General features: G+C 41.7%; 2 protein-coding genes across 2 annotated transcripts; one reads left to right on the top strand and one right to left on the bottom strand.

The window, feature by feature from the left end:
- Positions 1-493: 493 nt before the first annotated feature.
- On the top strand, positions 494-7,064 carry ripk1l (receptor (TNFRSF)-interacting serine-threonine kinase 1, like). The gene is made up of 11 exons (XM_076746046.1): positions 494-577; positions 900-1,066; positions 1,985-2,141; positions 2,317-2,454; positions 2,552-2,783; positions 2,916-3,065; positions 3,354-3,430; positions 3,527-3,602; positions 3,746-4,363; positions 4,499-4,645; positions 4,789-7,064. The coding sequence occupies exons 2-11, from the start codon at positions 906-908 to the stop codon at positions 5,082-5,084; spliced, it is 2,052 nt and encodes a 683-aa protein (XP_076602161.1). The 5' UTR covers positions 494-577; positions 900-905; the 3' UTR covers positions 5,085-7,064.
- Positions 7,065-9,604: 2,540 nt separating this feature from the next.
- On the bottom strand, positions 9,605-15,656 carry opn7a (opsin 7, group member a). The gene is made up of 5 exons (XM_076746048.1): positions 15,569-15,656; positions 14,253-14,415; positions 13,805-13,932; positions 11,471-11,805; positions 9,605-10,243 (listed from the first exon to the last, which is right to left on the bottom strand). The coding sequence occupies exons 1-5, from the start codon at positions 15,654-15,656 to the stop codon at positions 9,605-9,607; spliced, it is 1,353 nt and encodes a 450-aa protein (XP_076602163.1).
- Positions 15,657-15,906: the final 250 nt, after the last annotated feature.

Below are 15,906 nucleotides of genomic sequence, written 5' to 3'. Positions count from 1 at the left end.
TTTTCTTTGTCAGGCCAGAACATAACTTTAATGAAAAATATCTAAGCTGTTATAGTTTAGTTCCCCATTATTTTAGGTTCTGTAAAACATGTATTTTCTTGGATGACAGATGCTGCTTAGAAGAAAATTGTGTGGAGGTAAAGAGAACTAGAGCAGTGCATTAGCGTCTCCATCAAACTTCACATGGGCAAAGGTAAAGCCCTAACGGGCATGCAAGGTCGTTCAGTCTGCGATATTTGATTTCACCACTAGGTGGCGACAAAGCACCACAAGATTTACAAAGGTCATGTCTCAGAGGAGTTTTATATGTATAAAAACGAAATAAAACGAACAAAGTCAGAACGAAAGCAACTAAATGTCACATCAAGCGTTTTGTGTTTTGTTCTGGAACGCGTTTTAGGCCTTTTCAGCCACAAACCCCTGAAGCTGCTAGCCGTCCTGCTCTGTTATCGACTTGTGAGGCTGCTTGTAGTTTTTACGTCTGCTCAGCTGTCTGGTTTCGCTTTTGAACTGGGGCCTCGAGGAAATCCCGGAACTACACACAAAGTGCTTCTCTTGGATTGTACAGGACATTTTGGTAACACTTTTACTCCAATTTTTGTTTCAATTCAAAGCGAACTGGGCGTACAATGTTGGTTTTCGGGTTAGGCTTATGTTACGAAGGCGAAGTTTGTCTTGTTTCCGAAAGTTTGGAAACGTTAAGCTAGCTCACGTCCTCAGCCTGTCGGAGTGTTTTGAAAGTTATGGATGGTTGCGTCGCTACTTCAGTCATTCAGTTTGTCTCCTCGGCATATTTGCCTCTGCTGTATTTGACAGCATACACGTTTTAGCCTCTTTACGGGTGTTTTTCTGAGTTGTTGTACATCTCGTTCAGCTGTTTGATTGTGACTTGTAAACAGGTAACGATGGCCACCGCGCCACACTCTTCACTTCACATGAGATCGACTGATCTCATCAAAAAAGAGCCGCTGGACTACGGAGGATTCGGAGAAGTTTACCTGTGCTACCATGTAACCCTCGGCCAGGTGGTGTTGAAGACAATATATACAGGCCCGCTTCGCAACGAGTAAGTTCTGTGTGTAACTGTTGTTGTGTGGGCTTCGCAGGGTATTCCCCATCAGCCAGACTGTAATTTGAGTCATGTGCCCGGCAGGACACTTCAGGCTCCCCACACAATTCAACGAGACTCCTTCATGACAGGATATAGAAAGTAAATTTACTGTGTAATAGTATTTGAATTTGATTGAATTATGTTGCATGTGTAAATTAATTTGTAAGCCTAGTTTGGCGTCTTATCAATGTGTGTCCATCTCCCAAAACGCATGTACAGAGGACGAGACGAGGCGAGAGACACTTCATCTGAAATGCGGATGTACGTCAAACATCCGTTTTTCAGATGGCGTACAACAACATTTAATGTCTGTGGACTGTTCACACTTACAGCCCTTAAAGAAATTCCATTCACAGTTTTATTGCAGCCTTAACGTGAGATTCCCTAAATGTCCTGCAAGGAGTGCAGCGGTCCAACGTTTTTCTCTGCCAATACAACTGCTTCTAGTATTACTACTACTAATAATAGTAATAATAAAAATTTAAATTTTATTTGTGTAGTACTTTTTATACAAGAGTTGCAGCTCAAAGTGCTTTGTAACAAAAGAAATCATGTGCACCAAGTCCTTCAAAGAGGCATCGAATCAACATAAAAACAAGAATAGATAGAAATGTAGAAGCTGGAGAATAAACCCCATTTGATATCGGTATCTCTCGCATATGATACCTGCACATCAGTCCGCACTTCACTGTGTGGAACTGAGTTGGTGGCACAGATGCCAGCAGAAAAACTGAATTATATAATGACATCGGCAAAGACTAATATGGATCCGTCAATCATGACTGATCTCTGATCTGCTTAAAACAAGCACTGGCACATCAGATCAGCTGTGTGAGGTTGACTCTCACCATTTTTTTTTACTGTGCTTTACAGGGAGAGTAAAAGGTCACTGCTGGAGGAGGGCAACATCATGGCAAGCCTGAACCACGAACGGGTGGTCAAGTTGCTGGGTGTGATCATGGAGGATAGCGACTGCTCGCTAGTCATGGAACTCCTCCCCAGAGGCAACCTGTTGGTCATGCTCCAGACGGTCAGCACGTTACATTTTTTGTGGTCACACCGAAAAATGAAAGATTCAGAATTCATGTCTGTAACTTAAGTTGTTCCACTGGTTTTTATCTGTAGTTTGCGGCCTTAAATAACTCATATTATGGTATTTTTTTATGAACTGAAGGATTAATACATTAAATTCTCCCTGTTCCTAGGTCTCTGTGCCACTATCCCTTAAGGGCAGAATCATTGTAGAGATTTTGGAAGCGATGGTGTATCTCATAGAGAAACGCATCATACACAAGGACATCAAGCCAGAAAACATTTTAGTGGACAAGGATTTTCACATCAAGGTATATTACACACTATAGCCCATGACATATTTATGATTCAGACAGAATGGATGTACGATCATGGTAATCTCAGTATATTTTCCTCTCTTTTTTCTAGATTGCAGACCTTGGCCTGGCCACCTGCCAGACATGGAGCAAACTCACAAAGGAGGAGTCTCGCAGGAAGAGTCGTAAAGGCCGATCAACTGCGGCGAGATGTGCCGGCACGCTGAGCTACATGGCCCCCGAGCACCTGGAGAGCATACACACAGTTTCCACTGAGAAGTCTGACGTCTACAGCTTTGCAATTGTGGTTTGGGTCGTCCTCACTGGGGAAGAGCCATATGCAAGTGAGTCGGGATGCCAGAATAGGCTCAGGATCAAATAACAGGACACATTTTATCCATGAATAACAGTGAGGCGCTGTTTCAAAATAATAAGTGCCCACAGACAACCAAAGTAAGTGTCCTTTCTTTGTTCAGATGCCAGAAGTGAAGACCACATATGTCAGTGTGTCCGAAATGGTGACCGACCCGCAGAAGACCTTATTCCAGACGAAACACCTTCAGAGATAATTCAGATGATGAAGAGGTGCTGGGATCACAATCCACTGCAGCGGCCAACATTTAAAGGTGCTCCTAAAACCTAAGATATTTAAAATTGTTCTTCTCCGCAAACATATATAAATATATTTTAGGTATGCAGGAGGGTCCTAACATTTTATGAATCTTGAAAAAAAATTGTAAAATATGTAAGTGTGACAGGGTTTTGCTTTTGTAATCGACTGTTTTTATAACTGTGTTGCACAAACATGACAGGGAAGCTTTCCTCCTTGAATTTCTCGCTCAGTCATTTGAACCCTTCAGTTTATTTTGTGAATTTTCTTCTCATCGCTTCCCTCCTCTTTCCTTTTCTTGCAGAGAGCTACAACCTCTTCCTTCCGTTCTACATGGAAAATCTTGAACCACATGTGGAGGAAGATTTACATGAACTGAGGGTAAGTCTATAAAGACACTAAGAAGTAGATTTAAGTAAAAATAAAGGTACATACGTAGAGTATTTTGTGTCATGATTCTCTGTCATTTCTATGCAGGGTTTATACGAAGGCCCAGACGACCTTATTGAGAAGATGAAATCTTTATCACTGACCCATGAATGTTTTTTGGCAGGTGAGCACTGTTGGTAATCTTTATGGCCTGGATATACTGTACACACTCTAATGTCCGCCAGGTATTTTACGTTCAGAAAGTTAGATCTGATTCTGAACAGATTGAGGAACTTTATTTCTTTAACTTAGCTCCTTACCTTGCAGATTGCCCAGCTCCTTTGGTGAGTTCAGACAGAAGTGTATCTGTGCCAGTTGAAGCCAGTATTGAGGACATGCATGACATCCAGTATGAGCCATCCAGGATGTCTCTGCAGGCGGATGCAAAGGCAGCTAGCAGCTCTTCAGATTTGGAGGAGAAACTGGATCGGGAGCTTCAGTACCACAAACATGGCAGTTATAACTGTGAGAACCAGCCTGATGCGGCCAACTCCTTCCAGCGCAGCAGCTCAAATCCTTTCCTGCAAATCTTCAACACACCAGATCACGCCATAAGCCATCCAGAACAAGACAGACACTCTTATGTATCCTCTGTCCATTCCTGGACGAAAGCTGAGCCGGTGCAGCCCACCAGCCAGGAAGAGGCATGGTATCGTCCTACTGCTGGTCTCTATGAGTCCATGAACTCTTCCACAGCTACTCCATCCCCACTGCCAATGTCTGCCAGCACTTCTTGTCTACCACAGTTAAACCAGCAACATCCACATTCCCACCTTGACCGCCAGCAGTCCTGGCCAATTTACCCAGTGTCTGATACATCTGCTCCTGACATCAGCCCTGCGCATCTCCTGGCCCCTTCCAAGAGCAGCATGCAACAAGATCCAGGTACACACACCAACATGTCAGTTTGATGATGCATTCCTTCAGTAAATTCGAGATGCCTCAGGTGTTCACAGCTGCTTCTGTCACCTCTGACTGGAGAGATTGTGTTTATGTGTGTTTGCTTTGGGCTTGTTCCAGGATCTCTTTTCATTCAGAATGCCAGCGGGATCCAGATTGGGAGCCACAACACGATGAGTATCAGAAGTTATGATTCCTCCCATAGTTTATTGTCTCAACCTAACGGCTCAGCTAACTCTCCCATCAAAGAAGCCATTCTGAAATATGGTAAGCCATGGGAATATTTCTTTCATGTAGCAGGTCTCATACAGTATGTTTCTAGTTCAACGGTCAGCATTAACCTTGAAACAGTTTCTCATTACAGTTCCACAAATAGTTGCCCTAATAGATGTATCTTTTGTGTCATTTAGAGGACCATGCTGTGACTGAGGAGCACCTGGACCTGCTGAGGGAAAACATTGGCAACAAGTGGAAGCGTTGCGCGCGGCGACTGGGTCTGACCGCTGTGGAAATAGAGACCATTGACCATGACTTTTACCGCGATGGCCTACCAGAGATGGTGCACCAGATGCTGGATCGTTGGAAAATGAAGGAGGGGAGCATTGGCTGCACGATCGGGAAGCTGTGTCGAGCTCTGGAAGGTAACATAAAGGTAGATGTCATCCAGAAAATATTGGACGCCTGCGGTTCTTCCCACAAGATCTGATGAATTTTGTCAGATTCTCCTTGTTCACTCTAAACACCTTCCTGCTCTTGGTGGCTGTGGTTTCTGAGCCGTTTCTGAGATTTAAAGGCTTCCTTTCAACCAAAACAAAAAACCAAACATTTTGGTTTTATGTGCCGCTGGTTTGAAATATGGTCTCTGTCACCCTGAGTACAGCATACGTGAGTGAATGTTTGTGTTTGTGTTACTCAAAACGATGAAAATAGCAAATGGAAAAGTCGACAGCTGAACCAAACTGTAACTTTCCAGAAAAATGTCTTGGTTAATCATGATAACCACAGAGGTCAACTGCTGCCAACTGTCGTCAAAGGGAAAATCTCTTTGATACCTTACTGAACTGAGTAATTACTCTGTCTTGACTTTTATTGTTACAGTTAAACTACCAATCCGGGTTCTGGAATATCAGTGTAATGTAACTTACTATAAAGCAATAATGGCCTAATGAATGAGTTTTAAAGTGGAGCAAGTCAAAGCAAGAATAATTACAAAGGTAATATATTTGATATAATCATTGTCAAGTGTTTTTTTTTTTTTCAGAAATTGTTCTTGGTGGGGTGAAAAGGTTCCATATTATGCTCATTTTCAGGTTCATACTTTTATTTTGGATGTCTTCTAAGAAATGTTTACATGCTTTAATGTTTAGAAAAATGCATTATTTTTCTCATATTGACCACTGCTGCAGCGCCTCTGAGGCCTCCTTCCCATAAAGCCCAGCGTTCTCTGATTGGTCAGCTTGCACAGGCCTGAGCAGGCACTGCCCTCCGTTTTTTGTCCCTTCTACATCAGCCCTGCAGGTGTTTCTGCAACCACAGCCGTTAGGGTTGAGTGGTATGACGGTATATACCATGCAACCACGCTATCCCTTAAGCCGTATTTACACAAGGTCATTCACAGTGCATCCGCTGCTACCCTGTTACACAGTGTACAGAGTGTAGCTGCCTCCTACTCTTTTCTGCTTGCCTGTATATTCACTGTTTCTTTGATATTTTGAATACATACATGTAGTATTGCTATCAATGCAAAAACAGTCATCATCGTTCTGCCTGGGCGCCATCCCTTGCCGAAACCAAACAGAATATTTCCAGTTAGCGAGAATGCATCTTGACACAGATTAATGTGCTAAAAGAGCAACTCTGAACAAAGTCTGGACGTGATTCTGCAGACGTGGTCCAGAGTTTATATGAGAAAACGGCTTTCGTGTCTCTGCTCTAATGTAGCAATCCAGCTGGCTCTCAAGGTCATGTGATTTGAGCAGCAGGACTGCTTACCGCATTCTCACATGACACGATAATGCCCCCCTATTGCAGAAGAGGATAATCAAATATATGTATGGTTATTTTAAACCATTTCTTAATTGACTTAACTGTTAACTGATACATTTAGCATTATGCAATACAAAGTTACAAACTGTGATCAAAGATTTGGGCCATGTTGCCCACCCCTAATGGCTATACTGAGGGCACATCACAGCCTTATGGAAGTCCTGACTGTTTTGACACTTTATGCTGCTGCTTTATAAAAATGAAAAGATGTGGAAATCTCACTTTCTACAATATGGGACCTGTAACGGAATAATGAACTCATATGAAGAGGCAACCGGATGGCGTGTGGTAAACATTTATTCCAGCCCACAAACCCACAAACACAATGACTGCAAACACAGAACAGATAAGGCGGGGGGGGGGGGGGGGGGGGGGGGTACTTTTCTCAACATCCAATCATCAAAGGTCTTTGAGATGTGTTCGTGCCTTGTTCTACTTCATTACAAAGTAATGTTGTGTAGTTGGTCTTAAACATTCATCACCCTGTTCTCCTTCCACACACTTTACCCAAACCTTGATCTACTGCAAAGCCATTTTGACATTCAGAATAAACTGTGTTTACATAATGTTTCTGAAACTCCAAAGTAAATGTGTCTTCATGTATTTCAGAGATTGCACTACACCGCTTGAGTGGGTCTTATTTCTAGTTGAAAATATCCTTCAGATCTTATTGGTTATCTAATGCAACTAGGTGATAAATATAGATCAATATACAGTTCTCCCACAATGAACTGCACAAAGGAAATAGAAAGGTTTTGTGAACACTTTAGAAAACAAAAAATACAGATTGAGCGTAGAAAATCAATTTAATGTCCTGATGTGTTTAAGTTTGGTTAGCAAATACATTCAGAAGTTACTGTGTGACTGACAATTTTTATCATTTCTTGTTGATATAAAACAGTTAAGTATGCTGATATATTTGTACACTAACTGCAAAGACAGTATACTAAGATAAATAGTGTATACTGTATAAAACCACAATTACAAAAAAGTTGGAAGGCTGTGTAAAACAAAAATAAAATAGAACGTGATAAACTCTTTTTTTGGCATATACTCAATTTTTAAGCAGTACAAAGATGATTATATTTAATCATTAACCTCATCAACATCAACTTATTCTGAGTTTGATGCAGCAACACGTTTCAAACACGATACATTTCACAGTTTAACAGGTTCATTGGTAACAGGTGAGAGTATCATGATTGGGTATGAAAGGGGCATCCTGGAAAGGCTCAGTCGTTCATGAGCGAAGATGGAGCAAGGTTCACCACTTTGTGAACACGTGATTGTATAAAGGATATTACTACATGCGCCCAGGAACACTTTGTAAAACCGTTGTTGGTAAATCTAGTTTGTTTGCAAATGACTGCGTTCTGTTTTTATTAAGGCTTTACACAGAGACTCGTCTGCTTTTGCAAATCAAACTGCCACTGTTTATATTTTTTACCTGGTGAGTTTAATAATCTCTTCATTAAATACAAGAAAATTAATCCTCCATGCCGTGAACAATTAATGATAAGGTCCTAGGATACGGGTGTGGGCAGGCTTTCCAGTTTCTTAACAATAATTGCATTTGTTTTCTATCAGATTTGGGGATTCTGTTAATGTGGCACCCTGTCGATCGCTAGATTAAATCTAATTAACTACTTTTGTCGATCAAAAGCAGTACGCCTTGCAACATGATACGTACAACATGACAAGTGATTAAGAAATTGCTATCACAACAGTATTTTAAATGAGGTGATTAGATGAAATAGTTGGAGCCTATGGGATACACTAATATGAGTGTGGCACTGGGAGCCAAGAAACTGAAACAGTCATTTGAGTTGTCAAAGACTGATTTGGTTGCGAGTTATGGTCCAAATCCCATTCAAGTCATGTTTACGTTACACAGTGGATTCACACACAACAGCAACTACAGACAACAGAAACTTAATAATCTTTCACCACTAATGAATTTATCTACAGCTCCATTATTTGGATTGGTTTCATTTGTCTTCCTTCTCTTTCCCTCTGTTTTAGTGAAGTAAATGCATACCGTTTTGTTAGTCAAGTAAAGAAATATTCCATTTTTACTGAACGCATAATAAAGAAAGGCTTGAAGTTCTCACAAAAAGAGTAGATAGACAATACTGCACTGGGCCATAACAACGGTATCTCATGCAGCGGCGCGATGATCAAGCACCATGAACTATATACCTGCAATTGTCAAATGTAAACAATACTTGGGCTGGCGTTAAAGTGTTAACATCATTTCAAACGAGATGCCTCTGTGTGATACTGTAATAATTACCCAAAATATGAATATTGTGAAATAATACATACTTTGTTCCCTGCCAATGTAATTCCCAGAGGTTTAACTCAGGTTTTACTAAGATAATGTTCGCAAGCAAATTAGTCAGTGACTTCAGAAAGTTCCACAATTTCCACAGCTCTTGTCCAACAAAGTATGTTAAAAAGTGCAGAATGTCAGATTCCATTTGAAAATTTGAAATTTGAAATTAGTTAATTATGTTTTGTGTTTATTTATTAGGTTATTACTTTTCGAGAGCAGTCAAAAATTTGAATTTGTAGTTGCCCGAAACCCAGAAAGAAACTCTGCAAAACTTTTTTTAATACTCATGGACAAATACATGTTAAAATCAAGTTGTTAGTAGCTGCAGCACCAAAAAGCGTGGGGGGATTGAATATCTTCCAAAGATTGCTAAATCTGAACCAGCTTTAAAGACTGGCACCAACAACTTTAATTTGGAAATCAATCACTGGAAAACTCCCAAACCTATCTATCTTTAAGCCACATGGCACACTGAGTAAGAGGCTAGTTTGACTCAAACAGCAATACACTGCTCAATACCAGGCCAAAAACAACATGTCAGAGATACATTGAGTGCAAGTAGTACAGCACAATTATACTGTTTATGGGTTGCAAACAAAATAGCCTCCAAAGTTTTGCTGTCTGCATTGAAGCTCAAAGTCTTTCTGTCATATTAGCCAAAATAAAGCACAGTGGGTGACACAAGATAAATAAGTTACATGGCTGCTGCCAGCGCAGGGGGCATACGTTACATTCCTGAACCAGATTTCCTGAAAGTATAGATTAAGTAGTTTCACATTTGAAAGAATACAATCTGCAAAATAAGTCCAGAGATATTCTGTAAACAATAAGAAGTGAGAGAAGTATCAGGGCCAAGCCACTTTTGCATGCCCTGGAACCATCTCTAAATTAATATGGAAGTTTTCTGTTTCTGAAGTCCTTTTTGCACACATGGTGGCCAGCAGAGACTTCTTGTTGGACACGCTTTGAGTCTTCTGCTTATGTGTTTGGGGATCTGGAGTGCCTTGATCCTTGGACGAGTCACCGTTGGCATCAGGGTGAGAGACACCGCACATTTGAGGGTAGTGTCTGAAGCATTCGAAAGCGTCCCTGCACTTCTCACAGCTGTGGTCTTTTAATGCTACCATAGGAGGTCGAGCGGCGGAGTTGGACGAAGGGAACTGGTCGGTCTGTCTGTGGATTGCCCGAAGTCTGACCCTGATCCCCGGCCTGGAACAGCATTTCGCTGGCCCCTCGGACCAGTGGCAGCCTCTCAGGCAGGCATGGCATAGAGTACCCAGGTCCCTGCACATCACCCTGCGGATGTTTGGCCTCAGCATTAGGTAGATGATTGGGTTGTAGATGGTGGAGGACTTGGCAAACATGGCTGGCATGGCAAATGCCAGAGGGGGGATGTTCTCAATGTGTCCAAAGGCAGCCCACATGGACACCACAGCATATGGACTCCATGCCGCAAAGAAACCGATGCAGACAGCAACACTTAGCTTGCAGGGAAAAGAGCACACAGGAGATAAGTTTAATTGATATCATTTAGAAAACACACATAAGTCTAGTGTTAGTCTCTATTTATCTTATTGTTACCAAGAACACGAAAACCACCGATGCATTAATACGTCTCCCAATACCTTCCAAATTCACCACCCTGTCTGTGGCTCTCAGCCCCAAAAACAGATTGTGAATACATACTGTCATGTTTTAAAAAAAGGCCAAGTCGCTTCCTAAAACATGTGGGAGCTGTAGTTTTTAACACAGTCAGTCAAACAAGAGTAAATATTGTGTTTGTAGGCGACTATTGTAAACCATGGATTGGAATGGTTTATGTCAAACTGATTCAAAATTCAGTTGGTTGCAGTCTGAAACCTCACCACTAGATGCCACTAAGTCCTACACACTGGTCCTTTAAAAGCACAAGATAAAATCTAACCAGTGACTGACTGACATGGCTGACTGAATGTGAGCATTTATCTTTGACCAACATCAGTCATATGCTGCATGGGCAGAAGGGCATTTTTGTGCCTTTTTTTCCATATAAATCAGAGTTATTCTTATGGAGAAGGATATATGATAATGACCATTTATCGGAAAAGGCAGCCATAGCTTCTCATTCATCTCAATACAGCTCGAGCCAACTCCTACTAATGAGAAGCTGCATCACTGGAGGATCTATTGAGGTCACTGCCAATTCCTTCAACAAATGGAGGAGTGAGGAACTCTCCAGAGCACTCTTGTCTCTAAGGAGGCACTTTGATATTTCACATCTGAACCACCACATTACTGTATCTGCATAATCATGTGGTGTCAGTTTGGCAGTTCAGCACTCACAGATTGGATGGCTGAAAGTAATCAGATTTGTAAAAGTCATCACAGGTATGACCAAATGACTCTCAGCTCACAGTCAGCGCTATGTTTGTCTGTGGGTCTGTGTATCTTGCATGTAGATGAAAGAGTGCAACTGGATTAATAACAGTCTTCTGGAATGTGATTGTACAGAGACAGTAATGAAGCATGTTAAGCTGAAAAGAGATTGAGACAGTAAAAGAGACTGCAGAAGCAGTAAAAGCTCAAACGCTTCCTTTTAAATAGTCATTTTCAATGATGCTTTGAAGGTTTATTCTAAAAACTTGGTATTTCTAAGTCAGTATTTAAAAATGAGCTAAATGGTATCTGCTGTGATGGAAGTAATAATTTGTGATATCACTCTTTGCTCTTACCTTAACGATAATCGTCTGCATGCTGCTCATGTGCGTCTGCCTCGGTGCATGCTGCTCCATATTCTTGCGGGAAGCATGCACCGTGGCCAGAATGCCTGTGTAGGATGTCACGATAACACAGCAGGGAAGGATGTAGCAGAAGATGAACAGTGCAACAGTGTAGGAGCGCGCTGTGGTGTGCTGATTGGACAGGCGCCAGTCAATGCAGCAGGCGGTGCCATAAGGCTCTGGTCCATATTTTCCCCAGTGGACCAGCGGGGAGCAGGCAAACAACAGGGCGTAGACCCAAGCACAGGCAACGAGCAGACGGCCGTGAACAGAGTTAAACCTGTTCCCTGTGAAAACAGATTATGTTTTATTATGCATGTAAGATTCTGGCACAATCATTATTTATTGATTTGCCCCCCCAAAATTATGATGGAATAAACTAGATGATGGAAATCTTTAGGCTGTTTGATAACCGTGGTTCTCTGAGTATTACGAGTGACCCCCTCTACATTTAACTAACTTTAATTAACATTCAACTCAAATGGCTGATCAGCTGTTTCTGCTCTAACAGGAGGAGAAGAAACACATTCCACAGATTAAAATATGTCCTCATGGCTCCACACAGCTCTGATGTAGCCTTCCTCACATTAATACATGAAACAAACAGAAATTTCATATTTCCATCGTGTTTTCTAGGTTTTTTGGGGTTTTTTTTCTCATCCTTTGAGGTTTGACCGCCACTCTTTTAAATAATCTTGTTGCACCCTCCTCTTCTGCCATGGTATAATGTTTCCTGACTGGAGAATCGGTGCCACCCACTGCTAATCTCAGTGAACAACCTCCTAATAATTAAGTAGTAACAGCAGCGGCAGAAAACAAGCATTCAAGGGTCAGAAAATTGTCTTTCACTAGAATCAAGACAAGCAAACCCATACAAAAGGTCTCTTGTGTGCAAGTGCTTCCAGTCAAAGGCAAATCCTGAGTTTTGCTAGGCAAAAAAAAAAACAGTGGATACTGTGTGTTCTTCTGTGGCATAAAGAAATCCTCCATCACTGATTCACCAAGGCACCATGAAGCTCCCCTTCTCCTTCAAGGGGAGTGCCATCGGAGAATAAATCCACGAGTGGGTGTTGCAAGCACAGAGAGGAGCATCACCACATTATCAGTTTGTGTGCCACCGTATGTAACTGATGGAAGCACAACCCTCCTTGGTAGCTGATGCGTGTAGCCATAGCTGTATTGTCCTTCCTCACCGGTACATGAAGCCACTCAAGGAAAGAATTCAGTGAGGGTGTGTTTGAGAACCCATTCAATGTCGAACATACATATATTACAAGCTCTCGCCACCAAAGCTGCCACCTTACGGGCTTCTTGAGTCAACGTGTAATGATCAGCTTTAGATGCTTGTAGTTGACCGTTCTGGATGGAGGGTGGTTGCCACTGATGGCTTCAAACTCCGGAAAAAAATGGTCTTTGAATGGGCATCTTGCAGGATTATGAATCCTCCCTCCTCACTCACACTCAATGTGTTGCCTCGGTGAAGTTGGTGAGAACAAGACAGTTCACCAAGAGAGCAATTTGACACATGAGCCCACAAAGGGAGCTCTTTGCTGTAGGCAGCAAGCAGAGAAGACTGTTCTCTGCATCTGTTACGGCAGATGCCAAGACTAGTGCCAGAATCTCTTTTTGTCCACAGCTTGGTAGTTGTTTCCATTTTGCTAAAGTGCTAAAGGAATAGGGTAGTTATATGGAGTGATTATTGCCAAGAGGACTGCTGCAGGGACAGCAGGCCTGTAGTTAGCCTACAGCAACAGGTGAAAGATACAGCCTCTGTAGCGAGAAGAGGTGAGTGATGAGTGATCAGCCTATACATACACATCATGACGTAATGAAATAAGAGCTTCGGTACATATGCAGGGCATGAGATACCACAGCGAGACATTAAAATAAATGCAATTAAAGGGGACATATCTTTTAGTAGGTCCACATTTGAAAGGAAGACTTTGAAATGGCTCAAAAAATAATTCACACAAGTTTTGTATTAGAAGTGCTTCTAATTGAGAGTTCTGTATAGAAACCCTTCTGTGACACTGCCAGGGAAAATACAATTTCTTGAGGTCAAACTGAAGGCCCCGTTGCACTGCATTAACCAACATCACAAGTAATTCTTATTGAGTGCAGCCCCTGGACTTGTCAGTCATCAAAGGAAGGCTAATGTGCAGTGCTTCACGGAGGGATTATCATTTCGTTTCCTTCCACAGATAAATCAACAATCAGCCACTTAGGGATGTGATGGTTAATCCTGTGTCATTTCACTGGGCAAAAATAGCTTCTTTGAAGACTTACCATAGAGTGGATAACATACTTTTACAAAGCACACCATGCTTAGCAGGGTTAGAGTGGTCAGGCTGCAGATGCCAAACAACATGCCACAAAAAGCGTACATGGAGCAAACTGTTTTCCCATACAGCCACCTGCGTAGGAGGGCAAGGGGGTGTGAGAAAGAGACAGAGGAAAGGGCAAAGAAGAAAGAGAAGAAGGATCAATGAGGGAGAGGGAAAAAGAAGAGTAGCATGAGCATTACACTCCATATGTGTGAACTCAGAGGCAATCATACTGCTAACCAACAACATAGTTAAAGAACCATGAAGTATTAAAGGGAGTCTTGACACACAATTTTCCCTGTAGCACATGTGTGTGACATGAAAGTATTCCATTTTCTGATGGTGAGAACAGCCACTGTGTCTTTGTTTCTTCGCTTTGATAATGCTACAGTAGTCGCCAGGTGTTGTACCTGTGGTAGAAGCTCGAAGTGATCGCCATGGGGTAGAGGGACAGAGTCAGGCCCAAGTCGCTAACTGCTAAGTTGATGATGAAGAACTCGGCAGGTTTCAGGAGGTGCTTTTTCTTGTAGGAGACGTAGAGCAGCGTGCTGTTGCCAAACAGTGAACATAATCCTGCCGGAAAAATGGAGAGAGAGAGAGTTTCCTTTTTTTTAATATGTGTCCCGTAGGTCTAACAGTGGTGCAATTCCTGGTGATCCTTATATCGCAGCTAAAGCACAACACTGTGTCAGAGTTACAATTTCTTTCTTCTTTCTTCTGATCATCACAGACTTAAACAGAACTCTAGCAGCAGCTGAAGCACACACACCGTACAATGATGTTTAACTCCACTGTGCTGAATGCTCATTTAAAGCCAATGAGCAGTATAAACCAGTCTTTCAGAGCAAAACACAAATAGGAAATGAACAACAGTATTCAGGAGATAAATCTCAGATTAAAATTGGATCTTTTTGTTTCAACCCCAATTCCAAAAAAGTTGGGACTCTGTGTTTCACAAAGTGGTGAACCTCGCTCCATCCTCGCTCGTGGACAGCTAAGCCTTTCAAGGATGCCTCTTTCATGATGCTATCACCTGTTATCAGTCAACCTGTTTACCTGTGGAATGTTCCAAACAGGTGTTTTTGGAGCATTCCACATCTTTCCCAGCCTTTTGTTGCTCCTGTCCCAACTTGTTTGAAACATGTTGCTGCATCAAATTCAGAATAAGCAGATATTTGCAAAAATCAGTGAAGTTGATGAGGTCAAACATTAAATATATTGTCTTTCCATTGTTTTCAATAGAGTATATGTCCAAAAGGATTAGCAAATGATCACATTCTTTTTTTTTTTTCAGTGCATGACCTAGCCATAGAAATGATTATCAGAGGCCTTTTATGTTGTTAGAAGTACAGATAATACATGAACAGATGCAACAGTGGATGCCTCACTGGTTCTATACATTGATGTGTGCATGTGTGAGAAAGGATGGACTGTATAGAATTTACATAAATACAGTCAATATAGATGAAAGTGGTACACAGTCGGTATTACATATAGGTGGAACAGGAATGCATTTCACTGAGTAACAGTCAAACATGGCAACAGCTAAACATGCTGTCAGGGCTTCAAAGGGTGCCGTCTTGCTTCATGCTGTTATTCGTTTCAGCCTGAGCAGAACGAGTAGAAAACTCCTTGATAGCATTAAGAGCGTTATTAACATTTAATCATCTGTTAAGGATTTATGTGTCAAATGCTTTTTAGTTGAATTTCTGTAGATTTTACTTACCAAAAATAGAGTAGACCACAGCCACCATTATATCCAGTGGCACAGGTATGTTGGAGTGGAATGCAATGTCTTCATCTATCAGCGCCATCTGAAAACTGATGAGAGTTTTTCAAGACAAGTGTCAGTGGTTGGTCTAACTGATTAATATATTATTTTTTAACAAGCAGGACTGGAACGTTTCAGGCTTTAACTTCTCCCACTGGGCCAATCGAAAAAGACTGAAAGCAATGCACAAGCAATAATTTTACCTCACTGTCAGCCACTTTAGTAATGTGAATAAAGTGGCCTTAAAGTGGCGACAGCACTGACCTTCTGCACCACCACAGCCCAGATGGTTT

This window comes from Chaetodon auriga, chromosome 12 (assembly GCF_051107435.1).
Source record: "Chaetodon auriga isolate fChaAug3 chromosome 12, fChaAug3.hap1, whole genome shotgun sequence".
In the NCBI taxonomy this organism is placed as follows: Eukaryota; Metazoa; Chordata; class Actinopteri; order Chaetodontiformes; family Chaetodontidae; genus Chaetodon; species Chaetodon auriga.
Note: the sequence above shows the minus strand (reverse complement) of the source record. Positions and strands in the feature narration are given on the sequence as shown.

Excerpts from the sequence above, each read along its gene's own strand:
- opn7a (XM_076746048.1), bottom strand. The coding sequence starts at position 15,656 with ATGGCGCTGATAGATGAAGACATTGCATTCCACTCCAACATACCTGTG. Across the intron at positions 13,933-14,252 it reads ACTTCGAGCTTCTACCACAG|GTGGCTGTATGGGAAAACAG; the intron begins GTACAACACCTG and ends CCTCCTACGCAG. Across the intron at positions 11,806-13,804 it reads AGTATGTTATCCACTCTATG|GGAACAGGTTTAACTCTGTT; the intron begins GTAAGTCTTCAA and ends CTGTTTTCACAG.
- ripk1l (XM_076746046.1), top strand. The coding sequence starts at position 906 with ATGGCCACCGCGCCACACTCTTCACTTCACATGAGATCGACTGATCTC. Across the intron at positions 3,603-3,745 it reads CCATGAATGTTTTTTGGCAG|ATTGCCCAGCTCCTTTGGTG; the intron begins GTGAGCACTGTT and ends CTTACCTTGCAG. Across the intron at positions 4,364-4,498 it reads CAGCATGCAACAAGATCCAG|GATCTCTTTTCATTCAGAAT; the intron begins GTACACACACCA and ends GGCTTGTTCCAG.